This window comes from Lepidochelys kempii, chromosome 5 (assembly GCF_965140265.1).
Source record: "Lepidochelys kempii isolate rLepKem1 chromosome 5, rLepKem1.hap2, whole genome shotgun sequence".
Classification (NCBI taxonomy): Eukaryota; Metazoa; Chordata; order Testudines; family Cheloniidae; genus Lepidochelys; species Lepidochelys kempii.
Genome location: NC_133260.1, coordinates 46,131,774 through 46,144,633, shown reverse-complemented (window position 1 = coordinate 46,144,633; position 12,860 = coordinate 46,131,774). Strand labels below are relative to the sequence as shown.

Below are 12,860 nucleotides of genomic sequence, written 5' to 3'. Positions count from 1 at the left end.
AACAATACAGACTGCCAGCCTGTCTCACTTCAGACCCTGCGCATGAGAGATCCCAGATTCCAGCTTCTAACACTGCCCTACCTCCTGATGTTGGACTCCTGGTTTCTCCTCTGGCCTGTCTCAGGCTCTGACTCTCCAGTATGAAACTTTGCCCAACTCCGAACTTCCACTCTGACCACTAGGTCTGACCACCCACAACCCAGTCATGACAACCAGAGTTCAATTCCACGCTCCACTACCAACTTATGTGACCTTGGGTAAATCACTTAGCCTCTTTGTACCTCAGTTTCCCATCTGTAAAATGGGTCTTGTGAGGATAAATATATGAAAGATTATGAAGCATTCAGATAGTCCAATGATGGGGTAGTTTAAGTATCTAGCAGATAGAAAATGTAATTAATGGAGAGAGATCAATAAGCAGGGTTGTTTCCAGTGGGGTCCTTCCCCAACTTCGGTGCTATTTAGTATTTTATCAAGGAACCAGAATAGATGATGATATAAAAAGATGGTAAAGTCTGCATATGATACAAGACTAGTGCAGTACTAAATAATGAAGAGGATAGGTTACTGTTCCTGAATCACTTGGTTAAATGGTCAAAATCCAACAAATACATTTTAATACAGCAAAATGCAAGGCAATACATACCAAGAACTCAGGTTATATCTACAGGATGGAAGAGACTGTCCCTTAAAGCAGTGATTCAGAGAAGGATTTACAGATCATCATGGATGACCACCTCAATATGAGCTCTCAGTGCAATGCTGTGGCAAAAAAGGCCAATGAGATTCTTGGATGTATATAAAGGGGAATGTCAAGAAGTAGGAAAGTGATCTTGCCTCTGTATACAGCATTAGTAAAACTGCTACTAGAATACAGTGCCCTGTTCTGGTGCCAAACTATAAGTAGTAAGTGGAAATACTAGAGCGAATTCAAAGAAGGATGACAAATGATGCAGGGCTGGAAAACAAGCCTGACAATGTGAGCTTAAAGAGATCAACTTATTCAATGTATCAAAAAGACAGCCAAGAGGTGACTTGATCACTGTGGCCATGTCTACACTTACCAGGGATCGAGGCTGTTGCGACTGATTCAGCAAGAGTCAATTTCGTGGGTCTAGTGAAGGTAGATAGTGAAGACCCGCTAAATTGATTGTGGAGCGCTCTCAGGATGACTCCAGTACTCCACCAGAACAAGAGGAGTAAGGTAAGCAAATGGGAGAGTGTCTCCTGTCGATGCAGCACAGTATAGACACCACCGTTAGTTGACCTAAGCTACGTCAACTCCAGTTACGTTATACATGTAGCTGGAGTAGTGTGACTTAGGTAAATTTACCCCAGTAGTGTAGACAAGGCCTGTGTGTAGGTAATTGCATTTGGAAAAGATATCTGATAATGAAGGGGTTTTCAACTTTTCTGACAAAGGCAGAACAAGATCCAATGGCTGGAAGTAGACATCAGATAAAGTCAATATTAAAATAAGACAACTTGGCAGCTGTGAGAGTAATTAAACACAATAACATCTTACCAGGGGAGGTGGTAGATTCATCATTGCCTGGAACCTTTAAATCAAGACCAGATATCTTTTTTAAAAGATAAGCTTTTCTCTAGCTTCAGTCAGAAATGCTATAGCCTGTGGGACAAGCAGGAGGGGAAGAGAAGGAGGGGCGTCAGGTCAGAATTCTGGTCATAGTGGTTCCTTCTGGACATGGAATCTGTGGATCCATCTGTTCGTCCCTGTTTCACGGGCCATGGGAAGAAATGGACTGCCTGCACTGCCCTCAACACGCTCATAAGACTTGCAGCTCTGCATTATGATAATGACTTCTTCCAACAAATGGGCATCCCCACTTATGTCTCCCTGCTGATCAGGAATGCATCCCTCATTGATTCTGCTCCAGAGCAGGTCTGGGAAAGCAATCTCAGACACTTGGTGTTGCAGGCTGTAGCAAATAGGTTTATTTGTGGGCGGCCCCATTTTTGGAATATATATTTCTACATTGTGTCGTTCAATTCCCATTCATGGGGAAAAACATCTGCTGAGTTCATCTGCCATGGTGTAGGTATCTAGGCAAGTAGGAAGCAGAGAAGTGGATATTCTGTTGGATGCACCAATTCCAGAGGCTCATAGCCTTGGTGCATAATGAGTGTGATCGGACTCCCCTTTGCCTATTTATGTAAAACATTCAAGCAATGTTGTTGGTCATTACTCTTACGTTTTGGTTTCTTATGAACGGTAGGAAGTGGAGGCAGGCACTGCAGACAGCATGGAGTTCTAGCAGGTTTATGTGTAGCTTTGTCTCGGCTGTGGACCAAAACCCCTGAATAGTGCGACATTGCATGTGTGCTCCCCACCCCATGAGGGAGGCATCCATTGTGATCATCTGTGTTGGAGGATCTTGTGTAAATGGGATCCCCAAGCATAAGTTGTGTGGTTGAATCCAAGAAGTTTGCAAATCATTTACCTTGGGAGGGACATCATTAATAGTATGTTTAACTTGTGCTTGTTTGGTCTGTAGACAGTTCCTAGCCATCCTTGCAGACAGCGCATGTGTAAGTGCACATATTTAACCACAAACCTGCATGCTGCCATCCGGCCCAGAAGTTGTAGGCATGCATGATCTGTAATATGTGGGCTGTTCCGCACTGCAGATGTGAGTGTCTTTATCATGTGGAACTGGTCTTGTGGAAGTGACACTTTCACTGCCACTGAGCGGAGGTAAGCGCCGATGAATTCTAATGGTTGAACTGGTTCTATTGTTGATTTCTTTTAGTTTATTTGTAGACCCAGACTCTGGAAGCAATCAATCATTCATGTTATGATACACCCTGCCTAAAAGGCAGGGTGTATCATAACACGAAAATAAGCATCCTGCAAGTCAAGGGATGAAAAACAATTCCCCTGCTCCAGCACTGGTATTGTTGTTAAGGTGACCATCTTGAGCCATTGCTTTCTCACAAACTTGTTCAGTCGCCTAAGATCCAGGATAGGTCACCACCCTACATTTTTCTTGTGTGTTAAAAAGTAGTAGGAAAAAAACCCTTCCCCGTGTTGCATCGGAACAGTTTCCACTACCCCTAATTGGAGGAGATTATCGATCTCTTGGTGAAGCAAATGTTCATGAGAGGGGTCCCCGAAGAGGGATAGGGAGGCTGGGATGGGGCATATAAACAGGAAAAAAATGGTATAGCCAGTACAGATGACTTCAAGGGCCCATTTGTCCATGCTAATGGCAGCCCATTTCAGATAGAATAGGAGCAAACAGTCTTCAAATAGATGGATGGCATAAACACTGGAATCTGGGAAAGGTCTTTGAGACCCTCAACCAAGTCTTCAAATTTTTTGTTTAGAGGAAGGCGCATGAGATGCCGCTGCTGGTGGAGTCGGTATCATTGTGGTCTCTGTCTTTGTCGTCGTTGTTGTTCGTAAGGCCTCCAGTGTTGCTGTGTATATGTTGAGTATCTATTTCTGTGGTATGGTTGATACCTAAATTGTTTCCTTTTTGTGTCAGGTGTATGAATGCCAAGGGACCGGAGAGTTGCCCACGAATCCTTCATAGCGTGCAGTACCTCATTGGTTCTGGCTGCAAACAATTTCTCTTTGTTGATGTTGGATCATATTAAATAAGTTCTGTATTAAAATCACAAATGAGTTTGATTCCCCATAGTTTAAATCCCAGGGTATTACTAATTAAGAGGTCTCTTGGTTTTTGGTACTGTTTCTCTCCCTTTATGTGTGAAACTTGCAAGCTGCTAATTGTGTTAGTACATTCTAAGACAGTCTGTCCTCAAAGCAAATTCTTTGTAATAACAACTACTCACACAGAGAGAGACTCAAAGCAATACTCCGTAACAACAGAAACAGCACCCAGAGACTCCCCGCCCTTTTGTTGTATTCATCTTGCTTTGTTAACAATTGTGATTAAAATAGAGATAAGAGGATGTATGTGGATGGATGCTTGTTGTGGATAACAACTGAATGATCAGGGAGGTGCCAGCCTAAGAATCTAGTGTCCATCGGCTGAAAAAGGCGTCAAGTGGAAATAACCAGAGGAACCCCCCCCCCCCCCCGAGGGCAGACTGGAATCCACCCAACAGCCTCAAGAATGGGAGAACCAAAGAACAAGATAACATCTAGCAGCATGGAGCCGTCAGGAATGTGCCATCTACTGATTGATTCAGCAACAGCATGATGAAGCAATTCCCATAGATTGGCATAGGAAGAAATTCCTATAAAAATGGACTCTAGAAAGTGAGAACTTTGAGGTCTGATTCTGCAAACCAACTTCCAGGAACATCAGATGAGCATCTGACAAGGAAGGCCCTGCTCCCTCCTCATGTCCAGGCCAACTGGCCAGTGGCTTGGCATGAGCAACTCTAAGGCTGGTAACTATGATAACAACCTTGCAGAACCTCTGTGTGTGTGTGTGTATGAATGAATGTGTGAATAAATATGAAATTGAATGGAATGTTATAGCTCTAACTAACTGCTTACTATGATTCTTTCTGTATTCACAATAAATGTGTTATTTTGCCTTTTCCCCTTTAATAAGATCCTGCTGGTTTTTATTTTATTGGTATAACATTGAAGGGGAGGTCTTTGATTGTATTCTTTATTTCCTGTGGGAATGCTAAGGACGTAAACCACAAGGCTCGTCGCATGACCACAGCTGTAGTGGTGGACCTAGCAGCCATGTCAGCAATGTCAAGTGAAGCCTGTAGAGCTGTGCGTGCAGTCATTTGGCCTTTTAAGACCAACAATCTAAATTGTTCTCTCTTTTCCTCTGGAATCTTGTTAATAAATTCCATAAACTTTCCACAGTTTGAGGCCGTATTTGACAACTAATTTACCACTCTGAATTGAAGCGTGGAGGAAGAATATACTTTGAGGTCGAATAGGTCCAACCTTTTACTATCCTTATCGCAGGGCATGGACCAAAAGGGGTGGTGTTTGCCTCTCTGGTTGGCCACTTCCACTACCAGCGAGTTGGGTGCTGGGTGTGTGAATAAAAATTCTGATCCCTTCGAGGGAACATAATACTTTGTCAGCCCTTTTACAGGTTGGAGGTATGGTAGCCAGAGTTTGCCATACCATGTTGGCAGATTCCGTGATAGCATTGCCAATCAATGGGGTTATCTTTGATAGGGAAGATGTCTGTGAGATATCCGTTAGTTCATCCTGAGTTTCCGGCACTTCCTCCAGAGCCATCTTGAACTCACTGGCCACTCTTTTGAATAAATTTTGGAAGTGGGTAAAGTTATCTGTGATGATTTAGAGCGGAGGCGTAATTGCCACATCCGGTGAGGAGGATGAATCACTGTTGGTTGGCGAGATGTCAGGAGCAGTGTCCTCTTCCTGCTCTGCCATGGGTTCATCCCTGGTCTCTGTAACGATGGTCTCCAAGGGTGGAGGTGTAGCTCCGGTGTCTTCCCTACGTGGGCTGGAGTGCCTGCTGTAGTGCCTTCGGTAAGACCATGAGGGATCCCGGTATGGCCAGTGACCAAGGAAGGGCCTGGTAACCATACCATGGGGTAACCATACCATGGTGGCATGCTGTGTGCCCATATGTGGACTGTGATCGTAGTGGCCCAGCTGCCAAAGGTGTTCTGATCAGAGAGGAATAGTTAGGGGAGAATACTCCTTCAGCCTCCTCATCTTCATCACTCAACACCTGTGGTGCTATCAAAGATAGCTGTTGCTCCGGTACCACTGGCCCCAGAGAGACATTGGTGCCCAAAAGAGGGACCCCAGAATTGAGGAGACCAAGTTAAAAAAGTATGGATTGGGTGAATGGACTGTAAGGTGGATAGAAAGCTGGCTCAACAGGTAGTGATCAACAGCTCGATGTCTAATTGGCAGCTGGTATCAAGCAGAGTGCCCCAGGGGTCGGTCCTAGGGCGAGTTTTGTTCCACATCTTCATTCATGATCTGGACGATGGGATGGATTGCATTCTCAGCAAGTTCATGGATGACTTTAACCTGGGGGGAGAGGTAGATAAGCTGAAGGGTAGGGATAGTGTCCCTACACAAATTGGAGGATTGGGCCAAAAGAAATTGGATGAGGTTCAACAAGGAGGAGTGCAGAGTCCATCCATTTAAGACGGAAGAATCCCATGCACTGCTACAGGCTGGGGACCGACTAGCTAAGTGGCAGTTCTGCAGAAAAGCACCTGGGGATTACAGGGGACGAGAAGCTGGATACGAGTCAACAGTGTGCCCTTGTTGCCAAGAAGGCTTATGGCATGTTGGGCTGCATTAGTAGGAGAACTGCCAGCAGATTGAGGGAAGTGATTATTCCCCTCTATTCCTCTCAGCACTGGTGAGGCCACATCTGGGAGTAGTGTGTCCAGTTTTTGGCCCCCCACTACAGAAAGGATGTGGACAAATTGGAGAGAGTCCAGGGGAGGGCAACAGAAATGATTAGGGGGGGCCGGGGCATATGACTTACGAGGAGAGGCTGAGGGAACTGCGCTTATTTAGTCTGCAGATGAGAAGAGTGAGGGGGGATTTGATAGCAGCCTTCAACTACCTGAAGGGGGGGTCCAAAGAGGATGGAGAGCAAGGCTGTTCAAAGTGGTGGCAGATGAAAGAACAAGGAGCAATGGTCTCAAGCTGCAGTGGGTTGGATAGTACGAAAAACTATTTCACTAGGAGAGCGGTGAAGCACTGGAATGGGTTACCTAGGGAGGTGGTGGAATCTCCATCCTACGAGGTTTTGAAGGCCCAGCTTGACAAAGCCCTGCCTGGGATGATTTAGTTGGTGTTGGTCCTGCTTTGAGCAGGGGGTTGGACTAGATGACCTCCTGAGGTCTCTTCCAACCCTTATTGTCTATGAAAACAGATCCTTCTGATACAGAAAGTGGTGTAGTGCCAAGAGTCTCAGTGCCGAAGAGTGAGGTGCCGATTGCTTTGGGAGTGTGGTGTGCTGAGCTGGTGACAGGGCAGTTTGTGTCGGCACTGTTGCACTAGCAGCATTAGGCTGCAGCACCGTAATAGGAGCAGTTGTAGGTACTGTCTCCTTTAGCGCTGTTGACAGTGCCATGATGGAGATGGGCAGCCTAGAAGCCTTAGACTCCTCACCAGAGCGCTGGGTTCAAGTAGCAGCCTCCACATGGGCAGTCCCAGAGATGCCCAGAGTGTCACACGTCTTGAGTCATGGTGTGGCCAGCACCAAATGAGATCAATTTGGTCAGCAACTGTTTTCTGCTGGTCTGCTCTTTATGTAGTGAAGTTTTTTTGTTTTGGGGGGTTTTTTTTTTGCACATTTTCTGGTCTTCGGGAACCTTCGTGGTGAAGAGACCAATGACCTATGCCAGGAAGAGGTTTCCTGCCCTGGGTCAGAGGCTGGTCTTAATGACTTTTCCATTGAAATGAGTTTCAGCCTCAGGTCTCTATCTCTGCATGCCCTACCTTTCAGTTTGTCACAATGGGCACATTTCTGAGGAATATGAACTTCCCCAAGGCAACGAACACATTGAGTGCGTCCATCTGACACAGGCATCGTCTCTCTGTATGTTGTGCATCTTTTAAATCCTGGTGAACCAGGCGTTTCTCTAACTTAACACTAGCTGTACAAAAGGAAGGATAAATAAATTATATTTTTTGTATGGGAAGTAACACTAATAACTGAAACTTAACCTATCTAAACTATCATCACTCACTAATTGATCTAAATTTATCAAGAGACAATAGAAACAAAGGTTTTCAAAGGGACTGCTGAACTCCATCTCAGGCCAGGGACAGTTGCGAAGGAACTGAGGGGTCTCAGTTGCACATACGCTTGATGAAGTGCCAACAGCGTGCAAAGCAGGCACAATGCATGCATGACCGTACAGGCACTGCTGCTAAAACTCTCCAAGCAAAGGCACAGAGACGCACCATCACCTGGAGTGGTGCACCCATAGGGACCTCTCTCAAACAGTAGTAGTTAGGGAACAGGTTAGTAACCATTTCTTCTTCTTCAAGTGATTGCATGTCCATTCCACTTCAGGTGACTCACAAGCCGTTTGATCTTGACGTTGAATTTGAATCAGCTTGAATAAGAATTGAAGGACTACCCATACAAATCTTAGATTGTTGGAAGACGGCACTTTGTGCTGTTGCTCTTTGCGTGAACATGCATGAGACCGACTTTACATCATGCTACACTCAAATGACCTTGCTGTTCATGTGGTAGCCATATTTTCTTATCAGCCATTAAGTTAGTGGTGAATTTTGAACTGAAGACTCAAAAAAGGGACAAATAAATATTTGAAGAAAAGATTCTGGCGCTTCCACATTTATTTTCAGTGAGGAAGCTTAACATGAACATAAGAAAGTTGAGGTAGTGAGCCAATGCTACTGAGAGTTACTTGCGATGAGGATTTTTGTTTACAGGTGAACCATCTTGCTTTCTTCCACAATGTATCAAGTGTAGTAGAAACTCTCAAATCATGCAATGGTGCCAAGTAAGTTAAACCGACACTTTATAAGTAAACACAAGTCCCTTGCCAAGAAGGATAAATATTGTTTCAAGCGTTTGAAGGATCAGAATGAAAAAGAAGCACAAATGATGAAAGACTGTCACTGTGCTTCTGATAAAGCACTGGAAGCAAGCTACTTGGTTGCTGACCTTGTAGTGAAGGCAAAAAAAGCTGCATACAATTGCAGAGATGTTAATTTTACCAGCACACAAAGAAATGGTGAGAGTAATGTTAGGCGCAAATGCAGTCAATGAAGTTGCAAAAGTTCCCGTTTCAGATAATACAATAAGACACCACATTGATGACATCAGCTGACACTGAAACTCTGCTCTGAGAAAAAAAAATCAAGCCTAGAGGAAAATTTGCACCACAGCTTGATGAATCAACAGGTATCAGTGGTCAGGCTCAACTCTCGGCTAAAAATCAGGTAAGTTGATGGAGACAGCAGAAAAGAAAAAGGTTTTATTTTGCAAACTGCCGCCAAGTCATACGACTGGAGAGGAAATCTTCAGGGTGACAATGGCCTTCCTTGAGGAGGGAGAATTGCACTGGAAAAACTGTCTTAGGGTTTGCACAGATGGGGCTGCCTCCTAGATTGGCAAAGTGAAGGGGTTTTAAGTAAGGTCAAAGAACAAAGACCAGATGTGCTGGAGACCCACTGTTTCCTGCAATGTGAAGCTCTCATGGCCAAAACACTGCCAGTAGAGCTTTAGTGTTAGCAGTAAAGATATTGAACTTAATAAAATCACGGTCCTTAAAATGTCTTCTTTTCTCGCTGTTTGAGGAAATGGGAGCAAAACATCAGAGTTTACTTTTGCTCACAAATACAGTGGCATTCCTGTGCGAAAGTTCACTCATGTTTGTATGAGCTGAGGGAGGAGTTAAAAACGTTCTCAACTTCAGAGGAATCCATATACGTGAACTTGATCTCTGATGTGGAATGGTATGCAAAACTTGCCTACCTGGCTGATATATTCCACCACCTCAATAAATTGAACAGGAAAATGCAAAGTAGAAACAAGAATCTTCTCTCCTGCAAGGATACACCGCATAGATTTAGATATAAGTTAACCCTCTGGCATGAAAAGTAACAAGAGGCACCACAGAAATGTTACACCTGGCAAACATCGCAGATCCTGCTGGCAGAATTTTGGTCAATGTCATTTGAGCATTTGAAAAGTCTGGAACAAAAATTCAGCTCATATTTTCCTTCAACCCATATAGAACATTTTGACGGGGTCTAAGAGCCCTGGAGTTCCCCTGAAATGGAAAATGCTAAGAATCTTACACTAATGGATCAAGAGCAACTTGCTGAATTAAGGATAGACCAGATTTTAAAATTAAGTTGGAAAATAGTCCAGAACATGCTCCTGATATCCCTGTAGATGCCATGAGAGAAACCTAGACATCTCCCTTTCCAACTTCCTAGCAGAGGGTCATAGCTCCAAGAAAGGCAGGAGGCAGCAGTGAAGCTGCTTTTTCGTAGCTACAGGAAGAGGAGAACAGCAGCATGGGCCCTTAATGCTGGGGAGGTGGAGGACCAAACCACCTTACCCCTGAAATCCTTGATTGACAGAGAAAGGAGGGCAGGACAAGGATCAGAGCAAATACCAGCCATGGTGAGGGAGGCAGGCAAGGATTTGTTTGTCCCCAATGTCACATGCACAAACAGTCCTGGATTAATATGGGTAGGGCATAGAAGAGAAACAACGGAACTTTCTCATGTGTCAGGTGAACAAAAAGTCCTATTTCTACTGCCCCTAAGATAAAGCAACTGGGGGCCAGACCCGGAAGTGCCTCAGCTGCTGAAGAGGTGTAGGGGAAGATTAAAGAATAGGAAGTAAGTCCTGTTTTACTGTTGCTGCAAACTGAACACTCAGCTCCTTCAAGTGAGTATGGAGACTAGTCAAACATGCTGGCAACTGGGATAGGTGAAGCAGGGCAGGGAGAAGATCTGTGGCTTGTATTATTTCAGAGGGCTACACCAGCAGGGAAGATAGAAACAACAGGAGAGCCCTGCCTGCAGACAATGGGTGCATGTCTAGTTGGTGAGCACCCAGTTTTCTGTAGCAATGGAAGTGGATAAGCTTCAGTGTTCTGATCAAAATACTGTTTCAATTTGCAGTTATGAACATTTAAGAATTGTAACAAGTGCACAGAGGATCACAATATTTTAAACTATACCAAAATATTTTTAAAAATAGTATTTTGACTGTTCTCGCTCAGTATTCTAGGTATTGGACAGCTAAACAGCACTTCTGTATCTAGTCAAATTAGGATGTAATTAGCCCTGACTCATTAAAACTTGCAGCCGGCCCATGCCAGCTGACTTGGGCCAAGGGGCTTTTTAATTGCAGTGTAGACGTTCAGGCTTAGGCTGGAGCCTTGGCTCTAAGACTGTGCGAAGTGGGAGGGTCCCAGAACTCAAACTACAGCTCACACCGGAACATCTACACAGCAATTAAACAGCACCGAAGCCCACGAACCCACATGAGTTGGCACACCGCAGGTGTCTAATTACAATACTGTCTAAGGAGTCTTGGTGTCCTTCAGTGTTATCATAAATATATACTCAAAGGATGGCATGATCTCCAGAGAAAAGTTTTCTATACAAAGCAGTAGAAATCTTGTGTCACTGACCTCTTTATGAGCAGGCCACACAACATCTGTAGTGTTCTGGGAGACAAACCGAAATAATTTTTGTCTTTCTAGTGGCATTTAGCCATGTTGTCTAGATAAATAAAGGTACTTTTTTGGATTTTTTCCTTCTTTAAAAATACGAAGAACAAAAAACCCCACACAACAAGAAAATCCCTACAAAAGCTACATTACAAAATCATGAAGCCTGCAAAATTAAATATCCACAAGTCAGGAATTGCCAACATAAAGACTAGACACACACACAACTGTCTGTCCTTAAAGGGGAATTTTTTAAAAAATGTTTGATGAAGAACAGTTTAACAATTTTTCAAGGAGACTACTATTTTTTTTAGAACATTTGTACAAGCAAAACAACTGGAAGGGGTCTAAACATTCATTTTAGCATATAAATAAAAGTCCTCGCTGTGAAAATTTGTTTTGATTTGAGAGAGTGCACTTTTGAAAATAAAGTGGTAGAAAGCTCATATGCTAAGTTCGTTTTCTTGAGAATGCTTTCATGGCTAACTGAGGTCCCAATCCAGGAAAGTATTTTTGCACATGCTTAACTTTAAGCAGGCAAGTAGTCCTGCAAAAGTCAATGGCTATACTCACATGTATCTTCAAGTACACACTTACATGTTTTCCTGAATCAGGGCCTTAGATACGTGGTGCAACAGACTGCTCTAAATCAGGGCAATACCTAAGTGGCTAAACTTTCAGCAAGGACTTAAATGATATCCCAAATTAGGGCCACAATTTGCAAGATAACAACTCCCTTCAATGGGGTTTTTAAAATGCATGGATCAAGGCATTCTGGTGGTGTCTAGCCAAATAGTTCCAGACTATTGTATTTACACTGTCTGTGCTTCTCCCACCTCTCTTCCCTGACGTCCCACATGACAACAGCGCTTTGGAGTCCTAAAGAGTGAATTTCCGTATTTTATTTTATTACCTTCTCAATAGTATTCTTTTAAAAAAGGAAGAAACCCTGTGGCAATATTAAACCAAAGCTCTTGTGAACACTAAGGTGGTATGATGAAGCACGCAAAAGCCAGAAAATGCCAAAGTTAAAACTTCATGTCAAACTCCTTTCTGCCACCTTGTGTGGAAGCATAACAATGCAGACTTTAAGAATATAATAACATTTCTTAAATACAATGTAATTTCACATAAAACAACAGTAAGGTTGCAAATTCAAGCATCTGTAAGCTAGGAAATGCTAAAATTAAGACAGTCAGCTATGTTGCATAGTTCAAATTTAATGGTATGTAATGGCAACCATTAAGTAGGTCACTGCTGAAAGAGTGTGACCAGTACAATTATACTCTTAAAAATTACACTAATTTGTGTTACTTACCGTACTTTTATCTTTCAGAAGTTTTTCTATCACTTCAATTAACATTTCTTTTTGCTCTGGATCAAGACTAAAAAACAGAAACAAGGCAAAGGATAGGTTTTTTTCATTTTTAAAATATATTCCTTTAACATTTTATGGTCAGGTTTACACTTGAAACAAAGATAAGCTAGGCTTAGCAAGGAGGGGAAGGAAACAAACAAGGGGAAAGTGAAATTATTTTCAAACCAAACACATGGTATTGTGGGGAAGGAGAAAGATGCAGAGGAGTGTGTGAAACATAAAATGGCAAAGAATAGTTCACATTAATTTCTGTTACAGCATTCAGACAGTTCACTATTCTGGAACTAAGCAGGCACCCCAACTCACAAAAAACACGAAACACACGAACATTCAGAACAGGGTT

At 43.3% G+C, this 12,860-nt stretch overlaps 1 protein-coding gene across 7 annotated transcripts in view; it reads right to left on the bottom strand.

The window, feature by feature from the left end:
- AP3B1 (adaptor related protein complex 3 subunit beta 1) overlaps positions 1-12,860 on the bottom strand; it is a 346,462-nt gene that overhangs the window by 232,960 nt on the left and 100,642 nt on the right. For all 7 annotated transcript variants that reach the window (XM_073344162.1, XM_073344164.1, XM_073344167.1 and 4 more), the window contains one exon: positions 12,458-12,524. In XM_073344162.1, the coding sequence (XP_073200263.1) occupies positions 12,458-12,524 (67 nt within the window). The remainder of the gene's footprint in view (positions 1-12,457; positions 12,525-12,860) is intronic.